The sequence below is a fragment of the Cyanistes caeruleus genome, unplaced genomic scaffold (assembly GCF_971803275.1).
Source record: "Cyanistes caeruleus unplaced genomic scaffold, bCyaCae1.hap1.1 HAP1_SCAFFOLD_192, whole genome shotgun sequence".
Taxonomy (NCBI): Eukaryota; Metazoa; Chordata; class Aves; order Passeriformes; family Paridae; genus Cyanistes; species Cyanistes caeruleus.
Window position 1 is genome coordinate 38,492 of NW_028255980.1, and position 24,275 is coordinate 62,766.

The window sequence follows — 24,275 nt, forward strand, 5'->3', positions numbered from 1 at the left end:
TCCTAAATTCTTATTCTTCATTGTCTTATTAACACTTAGTCTCCTTAATTTCTTTGATACAGTATTTTGCCAAGGATTTATGCTAGCTCAAAGTCAGGGTTGTGCAGGCCTTCCAAAGAGCTATGGCCTCGAGAAGCGAGCCATTCTTCAACAATTCCCCCGTTTTCTGTCTGCACAACCATGACTTTGGTTACCTTAACAAACAAACACTTGATTTTGTTGGATATTGCAAAGGATATTGCAATATCCATCAAAATTGCAAAGGATATTGCACAACTAACACATAACAATCCAATGATCATAACACAGATAATTAATAATCCTGTTTTACATAAACTCTTAACCCATCCTGTCAGTCCAAGCCAATCAGTCAGTCCATCAATCCCAAAGAATCCCACATCTTCTTTGATCTTCTGTGTATGTTGCATGAGTTCTTGAATTTCCTTGTGGATGGATTCTGAATGATCTTGTAAGTCCATACAAGACATACCATCAAAGTCTTCACATCCATGACCATGTGCTAACAACAAAAAATCAATGCCTGCTCAATTTTGCAGCACTGCATGCTGAACTTGTGACGATATCAATTGCTAATTCAGAAAGTACTCTGCTAGTACCGTTTGCTTGTTTTACAACCCAACAACTAAGTTTCTTTAAATTGCGATGAGCTCTAACAGCAGCAGCACCTGGCAAAATGGTAGAAGCAAAAAACACTTGCCATCTGTTCCATAAATCCAAATTATCATCACAGTCAGAACTCAAAATTTGACTAAGATCTCTATTCCACCTGACACGATGTGTGCTATTAGGATGATGGTGTGGAAGTGCCACGCTGAGTTGTCCAATTGTGCAAAGACCTCCAACAGGTTGTGATGGGATACCTTCCCATGCTCTGTTACCACAAATTAGAAAATAACCTGCTGGTAGTCTACAAGGTGATTGAGTCCCAAATACAGGGTTTGATACATTCCTCACCATTTTAGCACACCACTGCAAAAAATTGCCAGTTGGACTTGTCAATGTGATGATATTGGATTGTTCACATCTTTGATCAGTACCTTTTGCACACAATTTTTTGCTAGCATTTAGATAAATACAATAAGCAGCATCTAATGAATCTGCTAGATCAATTTCTTGTGGCTCAGGGCCTTCTGGAAGATGATCATTCCAAACATCATAATTCTCCGTACATTGTGAAAAATTCTTATATCCATTCCCTAGACACCTTGTCTTAAAAATGTCCTGAGTCTCTTTCATTGCCTTGTCTACCAAAGTCCACCTTGATTCATTGACTGGAACACCAATCAGACAAATAATGAAAGGAGACTGAGGTGTCGACAGACTAGCACAGAAGGTCGTAGTATTTAAACTACGAGCAAATGAAACCCATACATTTTCCCATGGATCTATGGTCTCTCTCTAGTTAACATGGCTGTTATTAAAGGTAAAATTATGAGAATGAAAATGCCAGTTGCCATTTTGAACTCTTTCCCACTGTCTACGTGAAATAGTACATTTTTTGCACTGTGCTGCAATTATATTAGTTTTCTGAGCAAGTTTTGTAAAAGTTGCTATTTTCTGAATTCTAAATACTAGATTGGCTCTTTCTAATGCACTCCCATTTTCCCATAATGCTAAGGCTTCTGCCTGTGTTAAAGAACAATTTAAGTATTTTGTCAGTGCAGCAAGTGGAGTTAAATGGTAAATTTTTCTATAACACCTAAGACAACCTCTATGAGGTTCTGATCTCTGATATCCCCACAAATCTCTTTTACAACCTTCACACACAATTCTTATTCACAATTTTTCTGTGGTTTTACAATACCAACACTTTATACCTTCTAATTTTTCTTTAACCCATTGTAGATAAACAGAAAAATAAACACTTCCAATATACGTACTTCTATAATCAACTTGTACACCCAATAGATAATTGACTTCTCTCACTAATGGTTGAAGGGCAAGTTGCCACCGTTTACTTTCTTGCCACCATCTACTTTCTCTAGTCTGACTGTGATATCCCACTGTTGATGTGGTTGATCGTGGCTCGTGTCCATTTACTCGGCACCCATAACGGTCCTGTAGGGGTATCAACACACACGTAGCCTCAGCCATTAAATAGGACTTTGGCTGGTCCTATCCAATGTCCTGTTTTAGGCTCTCTGTAATGAACAAATACTTCATTAGTTACAACACTTGATTTTACACATCCATTATGTATGACAGCTGGAGGATCTTGACAATCTGCAAAAACACACAAATGGTTAATTACAAAAAGAACTTCATCTAATTTTTCTTTTGGGTCAGAGATATCTTTGAATTTGTTAAGATATTCCTTTAAGGTTCTATTAGTTTGTTCCACTATTGCTTGTCCTGTAGGAGAGTTTGGAATCCCTTCAATATGCTCAACTCCCCATTGCTGCATGAATTTTCTAATATTGTCACTGGCATATACAGGGCCATTATCAGTTTTAATTTGTTCTGGGACCCCCATAATAGCAAAACATTGGGTTAAATGTTTCTTTACGTGCAAACTCTTTTCTCCTGTCTGGGCTGCAGCCCATACAAATTTTGAATAGGTATCTACAGTAACATGTACATATTTTAATCTGCCAAATTCAGAAACATGGGTAACATCCATCTGCCATATCTCTAGGGCTTTTAACCCTCTACGGTTAAAAAGCCTATCCCTAACCCAGGACCATGATGACTGCATTGTGGACATGCTTGCACAATTCCTTGTGCTTCTGAAATTGATAATGAGAACTGTCTTCGTAGGCCCTCTGCATTTTGATGAAACTGTTTGTGAGCCATACAAGCAGCCTCAAACTGATTGAGAGGAACTCTCTGCACCCAACTAATTGATCTGCAATATGACTGCCAAGACCAAGGCCTTCTTGAAATTTATGACTTCTAATAAGTATTACACAATATGGTGCTGATCTTAATCGTGTAGCTTGTTGTATTTGTTGAAACAACTGCATTAACCGTTTATTTTGTGTTTCCTTAATAAAAGCATCCTCAATCCTTTTCAAAATACCTGCAGCATAAAATGAATCTGTAACCACATGAAGGGGACAATTTATCCACCGACACATAGCCCAGCACACAGCTGCTAGTTCAAGAGTCTGTAATGAGTCTCCCTGCTCAGCGTGCAAAATATGGTAAGTCCAAGATCCCTGTTGCTGCCAGACAATAGCTGCTCGTCTGGTTGTTTTACCAGCATCTGTAAAAACTGTATGTCCCTCTTTAAATGAATGTTTAGGCAATTGAATCCAATTATGATCTTTCAATATTTGAATAATTTTACTTTTTGGAATTTCATTAGTTACTTGCCCATTGTATGCCAATAATGCAAGCTGAAGAGGATAAGAGTGACGCATTGTCCATTCAAGATCAGCAGCAGTCATTGGGATATGAATACTCACTGGTTCATTCCCTGAAACAGCAATTGTACGATCACAACCTTTTGTAATTGTCTCTCCCACTTGTTCCCTCCGGGTCTGTAAGCTATGCTTAGGTTGCATTGATACAAAGACCCACTCAATTATGTAAACCAGATAGTCTCCCCTGTTTTTCTTCTGCCATTGAGCAATGATGGCACACACTGAAGAAGGCTGTGAAATAACGAGCAACCAAAGAGGTAAATTTATTACACACGGCCATCTGGTAACAAGTAAAGAAGCAAGATATTAAATACATTGTTGCTGTTTTTCTGTGAGAACCATTGGAGCAGCAGGGTTAGTTCCTTTTAATAAAGGTCACAAGGGGGCAAGATCTTCATTAGTAATTCCAACAACAGTGCGGACCCATTGTAAATCACCTATTAAAGTTTGCACATCTGTAAGATTTTGTATTTTGTAATTCAGTGTTACTTTCAGTAGACGTATTATGCTGTCACTAATTTGCCACCCTAAGTATTTCCATGGGGCAGTTTTTTAGGTTTTCTCAGGAGCAATTTGTAATCCAGCATTAGACAATACTTATGTGAGTACCTTTAATTGTTCATCTGTAAAAGGGTGTTCCTGTGCAATGAAAATATCATCCATATCATGACAGATGATAGCTTGTGGCCATTGTTCATGTATTGGCTGCAAAGTTGTGGACACAAACAACTGACACATGGTGGGACTACTGTGCATTCCTTGAGGCAGTACAATCCATTCATATCTCTCACTAGGTTTCTCTTTATTAATTGCAGGTAATGTGAATGCAAACCATTTTGTATCATCAGGATGTAGTGGAATAGTGAAAAAACAGTCTTTTAAATCAACAATTAACAGTGGCCACTTTTGTGGTAACATTGCAGGTGAAGGTAATCCTGGTTGTAAAGCTCCCATGGGCTGCATTTGTTCATTAACTTTTCGTAAGTCATGCAAAAGTCTCCATTTTCCTGATTTCTTGGGTATAACAAAAATAGGTGTACTCCGTGGACTTACTGATGGTTTAATATGTTTTGCATTAAGCTGTTCTTTAACCAATTCATGTGATTTTTGCAGCCGTTCCTCACTTAGCGGCCCCTGCTCCACCCACACAGGATCATTACTTTTCCAGGTCAGTTGTCATGGGGCTGGCTGCACTGCAGGGACCGCTGTGAGAAAACCCAGTCTGGGGTAGTTAGTACCACTCCCCATTGAGTTAAACATTCTCGACCAATGAGAGCGAATGTTCCTTCTGGCAAAGGTATTACTGTTGCAACTGCACGGGCCTTTTTCCCTTCAAGCACAAATGTTAGAGATTAGGTGTGACTGAAGCAGCTGCAGACACTCCTCCAACTCCATCCACAGCAGTTGTGGTTGTTTGCAATGGCCAACAGCGTGGCCAAATTTTACTAGAAATGATGGTAATATCTGCACCTGTATCTAACAGTGCTTGTATATTTATCTGTTCTTTTCCATTTATGATGGTTGTTTTTTGAACAGGACGATCATGCATTCGTAGTGTTAGGTCTGTAACTGGTCCTGTTGAACCAAAGCTAGCATCTCCTCTCATGGGTCACATAGGTTTGGATCCTTTCATCATTGCAGATACAAGATTTTGAAAGGGAATTATTTGTGCAATTTTACTGCCTTGAGGTATAAACAAAGGCGGATGCAGTGTATATGCAACAATTTGAATAACTCCCGTGTAGTCTGCATCAATGAGTCCTGGTATCACTAAGATACCTTTTAAGCCTGCCGATGAACGTCCTAGCAATAATGCTCCTACATTGTGTTTAGAGGAATGAATTGGACCTTTGAAAGTTGTAGGTATCTTTTGTGGCTGATTGTCTGCAAGGGTAACTCCTACTGCTGTTTCCAAGTCGATTCCCAGACTTCCTGCGGTTGCAGGGCATAACTCCGGGTCTCGGGGGCAGTTACTGTGATCCGTGTGCGACTGCCTTTCGCGCTCTTTCGCCCGTTTCCCGAACACCGACATGCCATGGTAGCGTGAGTATTAGATTGGCAATAATTACACCATACATTGCCTACGCTACATTGCTTTCCTAAATGCCCAGTTTTTCCACACCGAAAGCAAACATTTGTCAGTCAGGAGCGTCCTCCTTTTACAAGAGGTTTTAAAGCCGCAGCAAAAGCTTGGTTTTGGGTGGTTATTACATTTAACATTGTTTCATTTTGTTTTTTCACAGCACTAGCTACAGCCTCTGACATAAAAGCAGCTTGCTGTTGATACACTGCATTGGACATGCATTCTAACATTGTTCCCCAGTCAGCTGTGCGTGGGAGAGTAGCTAGTATCATTTTAGCTTTTGGATTTGCATTCTCAAATGCAAAAGTCCTTGTTAATTGTTCTCGTACTTCAGCAGTTAGGTCTGTTGCCTGATCAAGTGAAACAACAAGTCTGTTAATAAAAGAGTCAAAAGACTCATTCATTCCCTGTTTGACAGTGGTGTAGCTTGGTGCTCTTTTATCAGCTGGAATCCTCCACAGGGCTTGCTTTGCTTCCTCAGCAGATGCATTATGCAAATCTGCTGGAAATTGTAATTGCTGTGCCGCTGAGGCATAGATACCTTTGCCCATTAACATCTCGATAGTGGCACCATGAAGAGGATCAATTGGCTGTCGTGGTGTATTTATAATTCTCTTACAGCCAGATTCCCATTCTCGCTCCCACAATACATACTGTGAGGGAGTGAGTAATAGTTTTGCTATGGCCATACAATCGTCAGGTGACAAAACATTAGACGCAAAGATATAATTAATCGTTTGCTTAGAGGGCTCTGAATGTAGTCCATATTGAGTAACTGTATTTCATAATTGCTGCATTAATTTCCATTCAAAAGGTGTATATTGTGCTCCAGGCTGGCCATTAGCAAGAGTTCCTTGCTGTACTGGATAGGCATGTGGAGAACAGGCAGCTGCAGCTTCCCATTGTCCTTCTAAAATAGCATCCCTGATTACTGCAGACCAGCGACTGTGAGATTTGACTGGTCGTATTTCCATTCCCCCTGAGATGGTGATTATCATGTCACCTACTGGCTGCCTTCCATGAGTATTTAGATTGCTTGTTTTCTTAATTACTTTTTCTAAAAGTTTATCTGATGGCCTTTCATGTTTTGGAACTGTAATATCAGAGGGTGTTCCATCAGCTTCGTCAGCTGAGCTTTCATCCTCAGAGTTTTTAGCACTAGTTGTACGGTACTGGGAAATTGTACAGTCTTTGCCTCCTGTTTCTGTGTTGTGTTGTTTGTTCACAGGAGATAAGGGGGGTGCATTTGGAGTTACTGAGGTCAGTCCTGTCTCTTGATTGGCAATTTCTTTTGCACTTGTTATGACAGGCACTTTAATACCTTTTGCAGGGCTAGGGTCAGTGAATAAATGAGAACTTGATTTTGCTGACACTTCTATATCTTCCCCTCCTAACATTTTTTGTGCAGCTAGTGCCATACGTTTTTCAGCTTGGTATTGATTTAGGGCATGAATAATTTCTCTCCAAGTGGTAGCAAGGTCTCTAGCAGATTTAGTGCCATCAATAGTGGCATCCCATAAGGCATCTCCAATTTTTTGCCACTCTGTTCGGTTAAAGATTTCTGTGGGATCTTGCATAAATCCCTTCTCTTTTGCCCATTTACATAGCTCTTGGAGCTTTTTTGTGCTCACACTGGCCTCTCGCTTAGTGAGAAATTCTGCCAGCAGCGATAATGCCGCCTCTCTATCCGTTTCCCGAGGCAGCGGTCTTACCGGCACTTTGGAGGATGGCCCTCAGATCCTCTTAACCTCTCCAGGCTCTTTGTGCCGAATCGCCTTCTCTCCTTAATCCAGAATCCACTGGATTCTTTTACTGCATTTCTGCAATACTGAGCCTCTTGACAAGGTCCTCAGGCAGCGTGCAAGCTTTATTTGTAATCCCTGGGTCCCTGTTTTGGGTGACAAAATGTAGGAGACAGGTTCAGGAATCAAGAGACGACCCAATGTGAGTTAGCAGCTTGTTCCAAATTTATTACAATCTTAGCTACATTTTTATAGTATTTTGAAAAGCTAACATGCCATCTGTATTCTACTATGATTGAATAATTGCTGGTTTTCACACATTAATTTCTACATTTCTATTGGTCCAGCTCATAACACCCAAGCTCTAGAAGATACCTTTTAGTAAAGCTTATTAAGATACATTTAGCAGATTTCTCACCCTAAATTCTTATTCTTCATTGTCTTATTAACACTTAGTCTTCTTCATTTCTCTGATACAATATTTTGCCAAGGACTTATGCTAGCTCAAAGTCAGGGTTGTGCAGGCCTTCCAAGGAGCTGTGGCATCGAGAAGCGAGCCATTCTTCAACAGCACATATATATAGAAAAATATGTACCTGAATATATTTACTAAATTGTAGCTTTCTTACTAAATTGTATTCTTTTACTAAATTGTATTCTTTTATTATTTTGTTTCAAATTTATTAAAGTATTTTATCAATTAATTAGATTGATTGTTTGGAAATTTGAAAGTCATTTATAACACTACTTATTTCAAACATTATGTAGACTATGTAGGAATGAAAAAAACCACCAAACTGCAGCAGGATATCCACTGTGCTTTAGGTTCTTCTTAATGAGATTCTTCAGGGTGAGAATATTTGGCTCATTCTGAGAACTGACAACGTTTTTTACCATTCAAAATTAGATCTGCCTCTGTGAGTACCACATTTCAAAAACCCAAGCCTGGGAACCTCTTTCTCTTTTTCTTCTGGCCCTGAGCAGGTATCGGGGGTCCGGCCCCTGTTGGGCCCTGGCGGGGCCGGGCCGGGCTCTGCTGCAGCGCTGGCCCCTCCCGGGAAGCCTCTGGGTCCCGTTCCCGGGGGCCGCCGAGCCCTTTCCAGCTGCGCTGCTGGGCCGGGCCAGCCCCCGGCTCGGCTGAAATTCTCCTGCCGCTGAGTTTCAGCAGAAGCTGCCGGGCAGGAGGAGCTGAAGCTGCCTCTGAGTGCTGGCCTGGCTGCTGAGATCCCAGTGCAGCCACGGGAAAATCATCCAGCAGGAACAGCTCCGGCAGCTGCCCCAGCAGAGAGCGAGTAACCAGCCACAGGCCTGGGCAAGATATTAACCCTTTCAATACACAGATGAGACCTCTCTAATTTGAGGAGGGGGTCATTTTGGTGAGGAGGGGTCATCAAGAGATGAAGGAAAACCGCTCTTCCTCACTCTCACCTTTCTACCTTTACAATGGTTGACATTACAAATGACATTTGGTACAACTCCAATTTCCTCCCTTGTGACTTTGAAATGGTTTTCCAGATGTAAGGTCTGTGATCTTCCTGAACCCATTTATCAGTTTCTCTTTTCTCATTATAAAGCACAGCTGAACAAACATACAATGACAAGTAATTTTTTACCTAAGTCTGAGATTCATTATCTCAGATCCCGCTTCTCACTTAATCATTAACTAGTTCCAGCAAGGCCCATCTCTAGCTAAGAACACTAATTTTTCTAAAATTCTTAATTTTTTTAAATTAGTGACTCCAAAGGAGATTTCAGAGGGTCCTGGGTGGGCTGGGAGAGACTGGGAGGGTCTTTGGAGTGGCTTGGGGTGTCTGTGAGAGGTTTTGGGGGTCCTGACCTCTGCAGACCCCCCAGGGATGCTGTCAGACACCGCTCACAGCTGATGAGGATCGGGGGCTTTTTGTTTGGCTTCGTCTTCCTGGCACTGGGGCTCAGCTTCTGCCTGAGCAAAAAGGTGAGGGGGGGTCCCAGGGGTCATGTCCTCCCTCCCCAAGAACGTGTGTGCTCCCTCCAGGGACCCCCACTCTGGTATCACCCCCTTTTCTCTGCCCACAGAGCTCTTGAGGCAGCAGGAAAAGGTTCACTAGGACTGAAAGTTAACAAATCCACTCTCCCAAAGGAATTCCCATTGTTGATCTGTGTCCCAATGCTGTTCCTGTCCTGGTGTTCATCCCGGTGCCCACAGGGAGCCAGGAAGATGTGGAGCCTCCCAGCCAGGTGTCTTCCCAACACGGATCACCAGGACCACGGATCACCAGGGCTCTGCCCAACGGGGGTCACTGGGGATCATCCAACGCCCATCCTCCCATGGGGGATGGAGCTGGAGCAGCGCACGAAGCTCTTCCCGCACTCGGGGCACTCACAGGGCTTCCCTTACTGGTGCCTCCGTTGGTGTTTGGTCAAGGCAGAGCTCCCAGAGAAGCTCTTCCCACACTGGGGACACTCGTAGGGCCTCTCCCCACTGTGGATGCGCCGGTGGACGGTGAGGTCGGAGTTGTACTTGAAGTCCTTCCCGCAGTCGGGGCAGCGGAAGGGCCTCTCGTCTGTGTGAATCCGCTCATGTTGGAGGACATCAGAGCTGGTCCGAAAACTCTTCCCACACTGGGGACACTCGTAGGGCCTCTCCCCAGTGTGGATGCGCTGGTGTACCCTCAGACTGGCGCTGTGACCAAAATTCTTCCCACATTCCAAGCAGGTGTAGGGCCGTTCGCCTGTGTGGATCACCTGATGTCTCATCAGGCCAAAGATATCTCTGAAACTCTTCCCACATTTTCCACACTCAAAGGGCCGTTCCCCAGTGTGGATCACCTGGTGATTCCTCAGGTAGGAGCTCTGGCTGAAGCTCTTCCCACATTCCAAGCACTCGTAGGGCTTTTCCCCAGTGTGGATTACCTGGTGTCGGATCAGGCTAGACCTGTAGCTGAAACCCTTCCCACACTCCAAGCACCTGTGGGGCTTCTCCCCCAGCTCTGAGCTCCGGCTGGATCTCTGGCCATGTTCCTGGCACTGGGGGGATCTTTCCTCCTCGCAGCTCCCTGGACTGGGTTTGCAGACCCTCCTTGTGGGGGATCTCTGTGGCTTTTTCTCCTCCTCTTCCATCTGGACACAGTTTGGGAAGGAAAATTCCTGGTTAGGAGGAAAAAAAGAGAGGAGAACGCCTTGGACTGGGGGTTCCTCCTTGCCCAAGTTCATCTCAGAAAGTCATTGGGCATCTGCTGTCTGTAACAAACCAAAACACCAAGATTCAGTCCAAACATCCTCCAAACATCAAAAAAAAGATCAAAAACTACCAAACAGCAAATCCACGAAAAACCCCCTCCAGAACAGAAAGATTCAGCCCCTGCAAAAAAACAAACCACCAACATTTATCCCAATAAAGCTCAGAAACACCAAGATTCAGCCCAGTGAAAATTGTGGAACCCCTCCCCAGTCACCTGCTGACTGTGGGCAGGGCAACACTCCTGGGACTGCACATACAGGGAGGGAGGAACCTTGTGCTGCTTCCTCTTCCTGCTCCTCCTCCTCCTCCTGTGGCCCTACTCTTCCTCACACTCCTCTTCCTCCTACTATTTCTTCTCCTCCTGCACAATCCCACCTTCTCCTCCCACGTGCATCCTTTGACCGTTTTGTTCCTCAACCCTGCTTCTCCTTCCCTTCTCCTCCTGCCCCCAGGCCCAGCACCCACTGCCGCCTCCCTCTTCCCCCCCAGTCCCACAGCATCCCACCGCAGGGGCACGGATGCAGCTGGGCCAGCTCGGCCTGGGGCAGCGCTGGGCTCTCGGCCGCTTCCGCCCGCACTCGCTCCCCACTGCAGCCGCTCCCGCCACCACAGCGCGGGGGGGCCCGGCCTTGGCGCTCCCCCCTCCCACCTCCCCAAATTCCCCTCCAGGGGGGCGCCAAGGCCCGGGGGGGAGGGGCGCAGCTGGGATCCAGGTAGAACCATTGAGGGGAGAAAAGGGAATGCTAGAACGGCATCCTGGACAAAGGGATGATGACCCCAAAATATCTCTCAAGGGTCCCTTGGGAGCATGTGGAGGTCGTTTGCACATTCTCCCAGAGGGAATTAAGGACATGGACACCCCGGGGGGGCAAGAAGGGAAGTCCAGAAGGCATTTAGACAACAGGGGATGGATGGTGTTGGTGTGCTGGGAAGGGATTGGCTGAAGGGGAGTGTGCAGGAATGTGCTTAAGGCAAGAAGCAGCAGGAGGAATCCATGGGGTAAGAAAAAGGATGATGGAAAAGAAGAGGAAGAAAAAAACACTGAGGATTGGGATGTGTTTCAGAAGGTTCTTATCCTCAGCATTTGCCAGCTGACTCAGATCCTTTGTATCCCAGTTTTGGAGGACAGGAAAACAAGGAGGTGAGGATTTCAGGGGGTTTCTCTGAGCTGGGAGCGGCAGGAGCGGGCGCAGAGCTGCGGCACCGGGAGCACGGGCTGGGGGCCTGTGGGGAGCTGTGGGGCCGGGCCGGGGCTGTGGGGCAGCCGGGGCTCAGCGCCGGGCGCTGCCTGAGCCCAGCACCCCCCGGGCAGGGCCGGCAGTGGCCCCCGGCCCCCAGGAGGCTGCGGGACGCCCCGGCCGCTGCCCGGCCCCGTGGAGCTGCCGGCCCTGCCCGCCGGGGGGGCCGCCTTTGGACACTGCGGCAGGACAGGGACCGGCTCGGGGATACGGGCTGGGGAGGGGAGCCTCAGCACAGCCAGCACGAGGAAGGAACAGCTCACAAATGGCGATTAGACCTGCAAGGATCCACATGATCTTTTAAGCATTTCCTGCTGGGTCCCTGGAGAAAGGAAGGATTTTGCAGAAAGCTCAGCAGCTGCCACAGGATGAGCACCCACAGGCACTGAGGGGGGGCTGCAGCAGCGACAGAAGAAGCCCCTGCAGCACTTGCTCACAAAGGCTCAGCAGCTGAATGCAGCAAGGGATGAGCAAAAGGCCAAGCTGAAGGCAAAGGCCATGGCACAGTTCCTACAGCCCCTGAGGGATCAAGCCCAGGGCCCAAGGGGGCCCCAGCACCCAGGGGACACCCTCGGCCACAAGCACCTGGCACAGGCATTGCCCTCCTGGCCAGGGCACAGCCCACCCAAACAGCCCCTGGCAAGGAATCAGCCTTCCAGCTGCAAGGCACAAGGACACTGCAAGCACAGACAGCAGCACCCTCAGCACCAGCAAGTCCAGCCCTTGATGGACACGCATTCTTAGCGGTGGCACAGCTCCCATTCCACCAGGGACCCACCACACTGCAGCCCTTGGGTACATCCAGGGTGGGGCTGGATCCAGAGGAGACCTTTCCTGATGGACACAGGGGCCTCTCTATCCACTCAGAATCTTACACCTAAAGGTGTTAGGGAATATTTTAGCTATTAAGGCACTAACTGGGAAAGATGAGTGGGTGTGTTTTATTCAGCCACTATTAGCAGATGTGGGGAGAGGGTTTGAAATGCAGGAGCTTTTATTTGCTCACAATTGTGATTGTAATTTACTGGGAAGGGATATGATGGCTAAATTGGGAATGCAAATTAATGTTGCAAAAGGTGATACAGAGGCTGGTTCTGTTGTACCTCTGTGTCAAATGTCAGGCAGAGCCTAGGCTGAAGTGAACCCACAAGTGTGGGCAGCCCCAGGCAAACTGGCAAAATTAGATATGGAGCCTCTCCAAATTTCCCTGAAGCAACCAGGACAAGAGGTGTCCGAAAGCAATCCCCTGTTCCAAGGGAGGGAAGGAAGGGCTCACAGCCTGTCTGGGAGTCCTGCTCAAGGCTTGGGGAGCCAGGGATGGCTCCCTAGAATGCTCCTATCCTGCCAAACAAGAAATCCAATGGAATCCACAGAATGCTGCAGGACCCAAGAAGAAGAAATGAGATGATGAAACCGAGGCACCCCACACTCTCAGATCCTTACACCAGCCTCAACCAGGTGCCCTCCTCACACTGCTGCCATTCACAACTTGATGCAAAAGATGCTTTCTGGGGATCTGCCCACTCACAGAGGATGCAAACACAATTCTGCCTTGGGCTGGCAACAAGAGCTAGAAGGGAAAATGCTCAAGACATGGACGGTCCTTCTGCAGGGATGCACGGAAGCACCGGCCTGATTGGGGCAAGCCTTGCAGGAAATATCAAAGGAATTGACCTCACCCCCAGGGACTGGCTTCATGCAGGATGTGGATGACTTGATCCAGTCAGGAGGACAAGGAGAAGAGGTAGAGGAAGCCTCTGTGAAATGGCTTCATTTTCAGGCTAAAAAGCAGCTTTGAGTAGCTGAAGGAAAAGAAAGGGCAAATGGTAGAGAAAATAGTCAAGTATTCGAGACCTGTTTTGACTGAAGCTTTGTCTTGTATTGACCCTGAGAGGGTTCAAGGAATCTAAGAACTAATGTTACCTAGGACTAAAATGGAGCTGAAACAATTCTTACAATTAACAGGGAATTGCGGGAGCTGGATTGAGGATTCTCTCTTCTAGCCAGAACATTGCATGAATTTTTTACCCCCAGATAGTCTCAATGTTATGGGGTGGACATAAGAAAGAGAACAAAACTTGACAAAATGGAAAAAATAAAATGATTGATGCCCCAGCCATGGCTCTTCCACACTCAGAAATCTGAACTGGAAGGGAATATTAAACAGGCCACCCCTGAGCCTGCACTGAAGGCAACGCAGCAGCAGCCAGGGCTCCCCAGCGGGGGAAGCCCCTGCGCCTGCCCACAGATCCTCTGCTCAAATTCTCGGCCTGGGCACCCTCCTTTGCCATCTCCAGCCACTGCGGGACAATCCTTGCTCTCACTCTTGCACCTTCAGGCCTTTCTGTGCCTGCCCTCGCCACAGCTGCTGGGGAAGGCACCGGGACAATTCCACTCTGCCTCTCAATTACACTCACACTCTGCCCTGCCTGGGATTACAGTCTGGGAAAATAGACCAACTGGAAAATGGCTTCAAATCTAATTTCTCTAAATGGACTTGGTTTGCATTTACCTTGGTGAAAGGAATTTTAATGTTTCTTTTCCACCACTCAGCAGAGATGAAATTAACATCTCAACAGACTGGGAATAGCCCAAAAGATTCCATCAGCTAACATCAACCAACATCTTACCCCAGACACTGCCCCAGGCACAGCTGGAGACACCTGGTCTGGAAAAGGCTGAGCAGGAAATCCAGGAGTGCCCACCTAATTCCCATCACAGGCACAGAAATCCCAGTGCAACAGGAAACCAAATCCTAACAACTCCACACCTTCAAACCAATGAACATTAAACCAGGGGATTTCTATGGGGTCAGAATGTATAAATTTAGAAAAATCTAGTCAAACTCCTGTGTCATGGAATGATTTTCTCTGCACACCCAGCCTAAGTGTGCATGAAATTATTCCTGTTGCACATTCTGTACAGAATCAAGTAATGCCTTATTTCTCTAAAGACATTGTGGTGAGTTTTTGCTTTTCACAGTTTCAGTGAAAAGATTACACCATTAGAATACATTTTCATAATAATTTTACTTCTATATTGTCGGTTCTGTTTGGGCCAGTGGTGTGAGAATCAGTTTTCAGTCCTAGGAGAAGGAAAAGAAAACACTTGATTGCTTTCTCATTTTTGTTTTATATTTGAACGTGACTCTTAGTGATGACAAAATGATGGTATGAGTTTTTCAATGTTCACCTTTAAGCTGCACTTTGAAAACTAGAAGAGCTTAAAAGTTGGCGCTTTAACACATAAACAGTTAATAAAATATTGTTTAAAAAAAAAAATAACAGATTCTGTGGGGGCCACGTGTGAGTCACGGGATGTCTGCCCTGGAAGAGCAGCTTTGTTCCAGGCAGCCAGGAGAGGAGCTTTAGAAATGCAAATTAACACTGATGACCCAAAGCCTGCACAATGGCCCTAGGGCTTCCTGCCTGCAGGAGGAATTGGGCTGATTCCCTTTGCCCCTCAGCCCAAGCTCTGCCTGCTTGCACAGATGGAATTTGCACAGCTAAAGGCAGAGCCCATTGTGAGGATATCTGACTCTGCAGCAGAAATTGGTTAAGCTGCAAAGGAAAACAGAAAAGGAAGAATGTTGTGAAAACTTCACTAAAACAAGTGGGGGAGAATCATCCCTGTCCCCACTCCAACATGTGCTGTCTCTGTCTATGTTATATAGGGTGTATCAGACCACTGGGGTTTATTTGCTACCACAAGTTCAGGGAAATCAGTTGAGAATCCAAGTATGTGATGATTTAATGAGAGAAAAGCTGACAATTGATGCAGCCCTGGCTGGAGGGAGCACCCAGAAATGGGGAAAAGATGAACAACCACCAGAACAAATCCTGCAACACCATGGACCAGACCCAGGAACCCAAACAAATTCATATCAGGTACCAGAGAAACCATTTCTCATTTCAATAGGATAATCAGATTACAGGATGCCATTGAAATAACACCCAACCAGACAGCTGCAGCTCCTGACCTTCCCCCCAACCAATCCACTCAGATGAGGAACACAACATTTCACCATGGGATGGGATCAGATTACCTTTTAGCAGAAGGAGACAGAATTTCTGGAAAAGTAAATGACTCAAACTGCAGTTGACAAATAGATGAGAACAGATACCAAAGGAAACAAGAAAGCAGCTCATGAACCAGACCAAATGAGGAAAGGATGGGAATGGGAAACGTTTTTGTGCTTCCCTGGCAGACCATGGGTTAAACAAATGCCAGACAGAGCTGTCCCCCTTCAAATCTACACACCAAAAATCCTGTAACTCAGGGATTCCTCCCAGAAAAAAATCTGCTAGGATCTCCCCAAATTGAGTGAAAGGGGGGATGGGACCCCCAGACAGAGCAGGAGGGGCCTGGAACCCCCAAATCCAAGCATGGGGGAGGAGGCTGGAGATTGGAGGGACGTTTGGGAAGGGGCAAGAGTGGGAAAAAAAGAGGGCTGGGACCCCAAAGCGTTGGGGAGGGTGCTGGGAAACCCAAATTGCAGTGTGAGGGGGCAATGGACTGGGAGAAGTATGAGAAAGGGGGAGAGAGGAGAGGGAAAGGTGGGGCTGGGATGAAAGAAACGTGGTTCCCTGTCCTGCAGCACTCGATCCCTGGAGCGATTCCCTGCGGCTTGTGGGGAGGAAGATCTGCACTGGGGGGTCCCCAAGCCCCCTGCCCATCCCAGCGTGTCCATCTCGCTGGTGCCCTCCAGCTCCCAGCCCGGCCCCGGCCGCCTGCTCTGCTCCCGGATGGATTTCTCCCCTGCCCACATCCAGCTGAGCTGCTCCCAGGGCCAGCAGCAGCTCTCGGGCCACGTGCTGGCCACTGCCGTGCTCCCCAGCGGGGACTGGAGCCAGCAGCTCCTGGTGCTGCTGGAAACCGCCCCCGGCAATGCGGGCTCAGCTCCAGCTGCCAGGTGGAGCACGGCAGCCTGGAGCACCCCCTGAGCCGGCACTGGGGCACGGCCCGGCCCCCACAGCGCCGGGGGCAGGGGCTGGCAGGACACGGAGGGGATTTGGGGCTCCTGGCCTTAACTGGCAGCCCCTCCTTGAGAACCCCTCTCCCCCTGGCCCAGCTCCCCTCATCCCCCTCTCCCAGCCCTTTCCCACCGGCTCCCGGCCCCGCTCCGCTCACCCCAGAGCTCCTCGCCAGCAGCCGAGAGATGGAGGAGGAGGAGGGCAAGGAGGGGAAAGCGGAGGAGCGGGAGGAAGAGGAGGGGTAGAGGAGGAGCAGGAACTGCAAGAGGAGCAGCAGAGGAGGCCCCATGAAACAAAGAAATTAAGAATTAAGAAGAAATGTTTAAAAGGGGTGTCTGACAAAAAACCAGACCTGACACCCTAATCCACAAGAACAGGAAAAAGAGTCAGACTGCAAGATAAGATAAGGAGCTGGAATACACAAACAAGATGCAAAGACAAAGGCACCACAGGATAAAGGAGATTCCTGGACCCTAAGCCGGAGGAAACGGATTTGAAGTCCCCCTCCCCCAAAAAAAGCGGCCAAAGGACTGAAAGGGGCACAGGGCTAATTTTAATATGAAGTGAAGACAGGCGGGGTTAGGAAATTAATATGTATTAGCCGTATCGTGTAAACCTGCTCTGTAAAGGATAGAAACGGGAAAACCCAATCAAAAAGGTGTGCATGCATTTTGGAGGAGATATCCCCCATGCACCTCAGCGCTGAATAAATTCACACCTGCTCTTATAACTACTCTGTGAGTTATAGAGTTCCTTTTATTCCGCAAATCACCCAGGTGCGTCCATCGCTCTCTGGATCTGCAGCCCCTTCGCGCCGGGAGCATCGGGCCCCGCAGCCCGCAGCTCACCGGGGACGGGAACCTCGCCCCGAAGCTCTTGGGCCGTCCTGGCAGGATTTGTTGGAAGGGGAAGGGATATTTGGAGCTCACTCGAAGTAGCTTTGGGGACCCCTGTTCCTTTTTCTGGGCACGGGCCGGGCAGAGCGATGTCTGGATCTTGCAGGACTCCAAAGCTGAGCTGAGATGCCCGGTACCGGCAGGGGGAGGGGAGCAGAGAAAAGGGGGGAGCCCCGGGAGCCCCGGAGCCTGAAATGGGGGCCTGGAGAGGGGGGACCCCGAGAGCCGGGAGTGAGGGGAGCCTGGAGAAGGGGCAGCCCGGAGAAGGGATGAGCCTGCAGAGGGGGAAGCCCTGGGACACCAAAGTGGGGACCCCGGGAAAGGGAAACCTCAGGGAGGGATTTTTTCCTCTCAGTCCTGATGCTTTGGAGATTTTCATGGACATAAGACACCTGAAGACTTCTAGAGATGGACTCGGGCAGGAGGAACCCTGAATCCCAGGTGGTCACCCCTTGTTTTTTCCCCAAACCCAGACTTCTCATGCCCAAGCATTAGAGGAATGGAGGAGAAGAAGGCAGAGAGGAAGATCCTCTGGGACCCCCAGGCAACAACAGTCAGTACAACAGTGGAGGCAAAAGCATTATCACCAAATCCATCTGCCCAGAGGGCAGAACTGGTTGCCTTAACCAGAACACTAGAATTAAGTGAAGGGAAAAGGGTAAACATATGGACTGGCTCAAAGTATGCTTTTGGAGTAGTGCATGTACATGGGGCACTGGGGAAAGAAAGAGGACTGCTGTCTTCTCAACGTACCCACATTAAACATCAAGATGCAGTCCTGCAATCAATAAAAGCAGTACAAAAGCTGGAGCAAGTAGCAATCATGCACTGTAAAGCTCACCAATCAGGAAGCTCCAAAATTCATGAGGGAAATTGGAAAGCAGACTGGACAGCCCGACAAGCTGCTCGAGAAGTGAAAACTGCAATGGCATAGATACCGTTAAAAACTAATGTATCTCAATTCAATTTACCCCCAGAACCAAAATATTCAATAGAGGATGAGAAATTGGGACGCTCACTGAATGCACAGAAGAATTCAGAAGGGTGATATGTGACTACACAGGGACAAGTAGTGGTACCCCCCTTGATAATGAGAGAAGTTCTACAAATTAAACATAACAAATGTCATTGGAGTGCAGAGGCAGTGGTGAAATTGTTAAAACAAAATTTAATTTCAGTACGGATGTTAGCAATGGCAAAATCAGTAATGTCAAAATGTGAAATTTGCTTAAAGAACAATCCAGTGGCTCGACAACAGGCACAATTAGGGAAAATTCAGGTAGGAGTAGAACCAGGAGATTATTGGCAAGTAGATTTTGTAGAATTAGCAAGAACTTGAGAATACAAATATCTATTGGTAGGGGTCAACACATTTTCAGGATGGCCAGAAGCTCTTCCCTGTCACACAAATCAAGCAAAGGAGACAGTCAAGTGGTTACTGCAAGAAATCATTCCAAGATTTGGGGTGCCTCTAGGAATATCATCAGATAGGGGCCCACATTTCACAGCCACCGTAGTGAGGGAGGTGAGTAGGTTACTGGGAATAGCTTGGCATCTCCATACACCATGGAGACCCCAATCCAGTGGACAGGTAGAGAGGATGAATCAGACACTGAAGAGGCAAATCAGCAAAAGATGCCAAGAGGCTAAATTGCAGCAGCCACAAGCTTTACCAATAGCACTGCTGAGGATTCAGATAAAGCCTAGAAGCGGGATGTCAGTCAGTCCTTATGAGATATTGGATGGGAAACCATATGAATGCCCTGAACCTAATCCAAATGTACATGTTACAGGGAAGCAAGAGGTGTAGAATTATGTTCTGTCTCTTGGAAAAGCTCGAGCTCGACTTCGGAGCACCCTTGTGTGGAACAGGCTGCTGACTCTTGAGAATCCAGTTCATGACATCCCCCCGGGAGATGAAGTGTACGGTAAAAGCTGGAAGGAAGAACCATTAAAAGAAAGGTGGAATGGACCCTATCAGGTACTGTTAACTACCTTGACAGCAGTCAAAGGAGCTGGACTGGATCCCTGCATACATTACACCAGAGTGAAGAAGGTTTCCCCTGCACTGTGGACTGCACAAACTGTAGGGCCAACAAAGCTGCAGATAAAGCGGGTTTGATTGTTTCAAATGTCTAGGTTGCTAGTGACTGTAATGGTGATTATTTTATGGCCTTTAGGGCCATCAGCAGGAATCAATGTTACCTTGGGATGTGAAATGCAAAAGGATCAGCTGACAACTCTTCATTTTAGAATGAAGAGGGATGTGGGGGTGCAGCCGGAAACACAAGTGATAAAAGTCTCTAATACTATTCAGGCAGAAAATGGGATGATTGGATTAATTCAAGATTTGGCCAACATGCAAAACATCAGCAAAATAACTGCCTGTCTGCCAATACCAAAGGCAGCAGGAGACCTAATAAATTGGGGAATTATAACATCAGAATTACCTGAAATACAAAAGAATAAAAATGAAAATGTGAGCTGTGTATTGCAAATAGATTACGAGTACCCAAATAAAACAGTGTTTGAAAATGCTGTGAAGCCAAAGTATTCATCTCTATGGGAATGTCATGAAAATGGAGGAAAGTATGAACCAAAACTAGGCTGGTATGGGGGATTAGGGAATTATGGATGGTGTTATGAAAAGATAGCAAAGGTCATTAAAGAAAAGATTCCAGTATCAAAGTGGAAGTGTGAAGGACAGGAAGGAAAAGATCGAGCTGAAGCTTGGGACAGTGCATGGTCAATGAGTGGGCTTCAGAAATTCCAATCTATGGCAGATAGCCCTTGGTGCATTAAGTGGGAAGGCTCTGAAAGTGAAACAGATCCAGGGGTATGGAACACTGCAACCAGTAGTAGAATGGAGGCAGACAAAGTGAATTGGTGGGTATGGAACTAAACTTAGGACTGTACTTCTGATGATGAAGAAATAAAACAAATGCCACCACTTGTGGTAGCTCTGCAAATTGGATGTGCCTGCAGAGGAATCAAACATAAACAAGGTGAAATAAATGACAAGATAGGACAAGTGATCCAAAAGGTAATATGTAGCAGAAGAACAATTCAGAGTCCAGGCCAATTTGGATGGGCAGCAAACGATGGCACCTGGACAACACATCTGCCTGTAGGTGAAAAAGTAAAAGAGATTACTTTAGGCCTCCCCACCTTATGCCAAATTTGGAAAAGGTCCCCATCCAAGGGAGAACATGAACTTCTGCAAATAAGGACTAGACGAGAAGTTCAGAAAAACAAAGCTGAAGATGAAGAAAGATAGCAGGAACCCTCCAGTAGTGTAAAATTTCATTGGGCTCTGGAATCCTTGTTTGGCCCAATAGCAAATTATAACAATAGAAAGATGTTGTACAAACTTACAGGCCAGGTAGAAAGATTGGCAAGAGTTACCAAAGAGGGATTTAGAGAGCTAAATGTACAATTACAAGCCACAACTAAAATGACCCTGCAAAACAGATTGGCTTTAGATCTGTTATTGATGAAAGAACACGGAGTGTGCGGGTACCTAAAAGGACAAATTGATCACTGCTGCATCCACAGCCCAAATGGAACTGCAGATGTAGAACACAACATTAATTCATTAAAACAAACAGAACAGGAAGCACAGAAAGAGAGGGAAGATCTGACCACAAGTTGGGTAGATAAAATTTTTGAAGGGTTAGGATGGAATGTGAGCTCCTGGATCAAATCTATTCTTGAGAGTTTGATAATCCTACTAATTGTGTTCTTAGCAATCTGGTTAATCTGTGCAGTTCTGAAAGGAGAGATAAAGAAAAGAGTATCCTGGAACCAGAAGATAATAAAGGCGCTGACACGGGACAGAGATCCACATCCGCATTTGTCATCTCCAAGTCCTCGAGAGTGTAACAACGCTTATGACAACTGTGGATTCCAAGATGAACATCAACTATAAACTCAGAAAAAGGACTGTATATAGTGAAAGCATTACACTTATTATAGTCAAGTGAAATATTTTCAAAGGAGGGAAATATGCTACTATGGGTTTAAATGTTTCTGAAAATGTTTCTTAAAATCATGTAGAGCCACATGAATGCTGGGTATTAGGGATGGACTAGCAAGCCGAAATGTTTACGGTAACGGGAACTGGTACTTGGGGTCTCCAAGATACCCACCCAGAGATAAGAGTCATACATGTTCATACAAGGATGAGCTAACTCTCATGAAGCAATATAGGTAAAGTTAATGAAGCAATATTAATGAAACAATACTGATAAGGTTGTTATAGTGATTAGTACTAGTTCTGAAATTGTAGAAATATGTGCACTTTGGACAAAGACAATGGAGCTAGATTTGGGTTGCTGATACCCCCAGTTCCCCGACGCTTCAATAAAGCACCTGCATATAATCAGACTGTGATTATGTGTGTTCCTGAACGCTAACAAAGACAGATCAAAAACTTCCAAAACACAAAAAATCTGATATCCCCCCAAAATAGAAAGATTCAGCCCCCACAAAAAAAAAAAAAAAAATCACCAACATTCACCGCAATAAAGCTCAGAAACTCCAAGATTCAGCCCCGTGAAAATCGTGCATCTCCCTGCCCGGGCACTCGCTGCATGGGGGGTGAGGGGGGCAGTGAGGCCGGGCCGGAGCAGGGGGTGCCTGAGAGAGGCCCCGAGCCCGGCAGAAGCCCCTGCACAGCCATGCAAGTGGCTCCTGGCCGGACTCGGGGATCCCCCTGGCCATCCCCGCTGGAGCAGCCCGGTCCTGAGGGACTCTGGCCCCTGCGAGGGACCCCAGGCTGCAGCAGGACAAGGATTCCTGGCCCTCAGGGGGAGGCAGTGACATGACCTGACTGTGACCCCCATCCCTGTGCCTCTGGGCGGGGAGGGGGACGGAGAGGGGCACAAAGTTAAGCCCGGGAAGGAGGGACAGCTGGGGGGAAGATGGATTTCCCTAGGAATTATTTTACGTTTCGTTTTCTTGTTCTGACATGTTTGAATAATAAATTCAATTAATTTCCCCAAGTCAGGTGTGCTGTGCCCGTGACCAAGGATTGAACTGTCCCCACCCTCATCCAGACCCCTGAGCCTTTCCTTGTGTGTTCGGCTCCCCGCCCGGGACAGGATGGAGAGTCACAGAGTTTTGGCCTCGCTCCGGCATGCCCTGCTCCATCCCGGACTCACCCCCAGCTCCCAGCGCCCTCAGCTCCCGGGCACCCCGAGCTCCCGACGCTTCAGCGCAGCGGCGCTTCCTTGGCCTCCTGCCCGGGCCGGGCCCAGCGCCGGGGCCGCTCCTCAGCCCAGGGGGCCGAGAAATGGCGGAGCTCAGCCCAAGGCACGCGAGGCCGTGCCGTGTGCAGAGCCCGCCGCTGGCTGCGATTGGCTGCTGCTGCCGTCACTCGTGGTTCTGGCGCGCGCTGATTGGGCAGAGCGGGGACAAGCCCGGCCCCGCTGGCGCCCCCAGGGCGGCCGTGGGGCAGGAGAGCCGCCATTGCCGGAGCGTCTGTGCGGGCCCGGCAGCGGCGGCAGCAGCGGCCGGAGCCCGGTGAGGCGGCGGCGGAGCTCGGAGGCGGCCCCAGCGCAGCGTCCCGGGCACAGCGCAGCCACCTCCGGCCTCCCGACACGAAGCGGGACGAGCCAGCGCTGCTCCGCCACCGCCTCCTGCCGAGGCCCCAGCGGCAAGGAGACCGCGGGCAGCCGCTCCCGCAGCGCCCTCAGCCCAGGGCCAACACGGGCCGGCCACGGCACAAGCCACCCGCCACAGCCCCCTGCCGCCCCCTCCCGGGCCCGCAGCGAGCCCCGAGCCCCCGCAGAACCGAGCGCGGCTCCCACCTGCGATGGCCGGGGCCGCCTCCGAGCTCCGCCGCCGCCTCTCCGGTTGTTATCAATGAAATTACAATTTTGACAGCTAGGTCCCTTGGGTTAATGGCAGTTTAATTAAAAATGAATACAATTTAGTAAATGGAATAGTAATTTCGTATAAAACAATACAATTTAGTAAAAGAATATCATTAAGCAAAAAATTCACGATTTATATATATAATTTGCCCGTAATTCAGTACGATTAAAGCATAAGCAAAACCGACCAGGGTACGTGGGGTGCTTCTCACCCCACCTCACATACAAAACAAAGCACTTCAAGCTAAACTTATATACTGTATGCTTATACATATTCATTCATGTTTCCCATATGTTTTCTCCTATTTCTGATTTTTTTTTTGATTTTATGTCACTTTCCTTCACGGCACATGTTTCTCTTGTTGTTAGGGGGTCTTCAATCTTCTTTTGGGGGTCTTTTGGCGAAGGCTTCTCCTTTTCTTCATTGTCCTTTGGATAACCTTACAGGTTTGTGTGTGCGTACTAAGCGTTGTGTTATGTTACTCTACTTATTAGTCTGATATTTACTGATTTTTAGGCCCAATGCTTAAAGTCATTCTAATTTTGTCCATCTCAAGGCCGTTTTGGTCATGAGACATCACTTACCTTCTAAACTACATCCTGTACCTCAATTTTAACATGTAACATCTATAAAGGGGTACATCTGCCTCATAACACTGATTCTTTTGGTTGCTTCTAATAATAACTTTCCGAATAGTTACAATTTAGTCAGCACGAATCAATTCCATTTATTATAATCCCCCATTTCTCTTTTTGATTACATTTATTTGTGCCTTTTTTAAAAGAAAACATAAACTTGAATCTTAATTTTTTTATCTTCTCAATAATTTCAGTTCTTGCATTTACTTTATTTTCATTTCT

At 47.1% G+C, this 24,275-nt stretch overlaps 2 protein-coding genes across 4 annotated transcripts; both read right to left on the bottom strand.

The window, feature by feature from the left end:
- Positions 1–2,290: 2,290 nt before the first annotated feature.
- On the bottom strand, positions 2,291–22,836 carry LOC147645686 (uncharacterized). Of its 3 annotated transcripts, XM_086874326.1 has the most exons (3): positions 22,701–22,836; positions 9,575–10,430; positions 2,291–7,357 (listed from the first exon to the last, which is right to left on the bottom strand). In XM_086874326.1, the coding sequence occupies exon 2, from the start codon at positions 10,401–10,403 to the stop codon at positions 9,585–9,587; it is 819 nt and encodes a 272-aa protein (XP_086730452.1). In that variant the 5' UTR covers positions 10,404–10,430; positions 22,701–22,836; the 3' UTR covers positions 2,291–7,357; positions 9,575–9,584. The 3 variants fall into 3 exon arrangements, with proteins under 3 accessions (XP_086730452.1, XP_086730453.1, XP_086730451.1); XM_086874327.1 differs by lacking the exon at positions 2,291–7,357 and having other exon boundaries at positions 7,415–10,337; XM_086874325.1 differs by lacking the exons at positions 2,291–7,357; positions 22,701–22,836 and adding an exon at positions 16,800–16,845 and having other exon boundaries at positions 7,415–10,430.
- On the bottom strand, positions 3,626–6,372 carry LOC147645687 (endogenous retrovirus group K member 8 Gag polyprotein-like). The gene is made up of 2 exons (XM_086874332.1): positions 6,333–6,372; positions 3,626–6,244 (listed from the first exon to the last, which is right to left on the bottom strand). The coding sequence occupies exons 1-2, from the start codon at positions 6,370–6,372 to the stop codon at positions 5,529–5,531; spliced, it is 756 nt and encodes a 251-aa protein (XP_086730458.1). The 3' UTR covers positions 3,626–5,528.
- Positions 22,837–24,275: the final 1,439 nt, after the last annotated feature.

Coding starts and splice junctions, on each gene's coding strand:
- LOC147645687 (XM_086874332.1), bottom strand. CDS start 6,372: ATGGGAAGCTGCAGCTGCCTGTTCTCCACATGCCTATCCA. Junction 6,245..6,332: donor GTTCTCCACATGCCTATCCA/GTACAGCAAGGA, acceptor TATGAAATACAG/TTACTCAATATGGACTACAT.
- LOC147645686 (XM_086874326.1), bottom strand. CDS start 10,403: ATGAACTTGGGCAAGGAGGAACCCCCAGTCCAAGGCGTTCTCCTCTCT.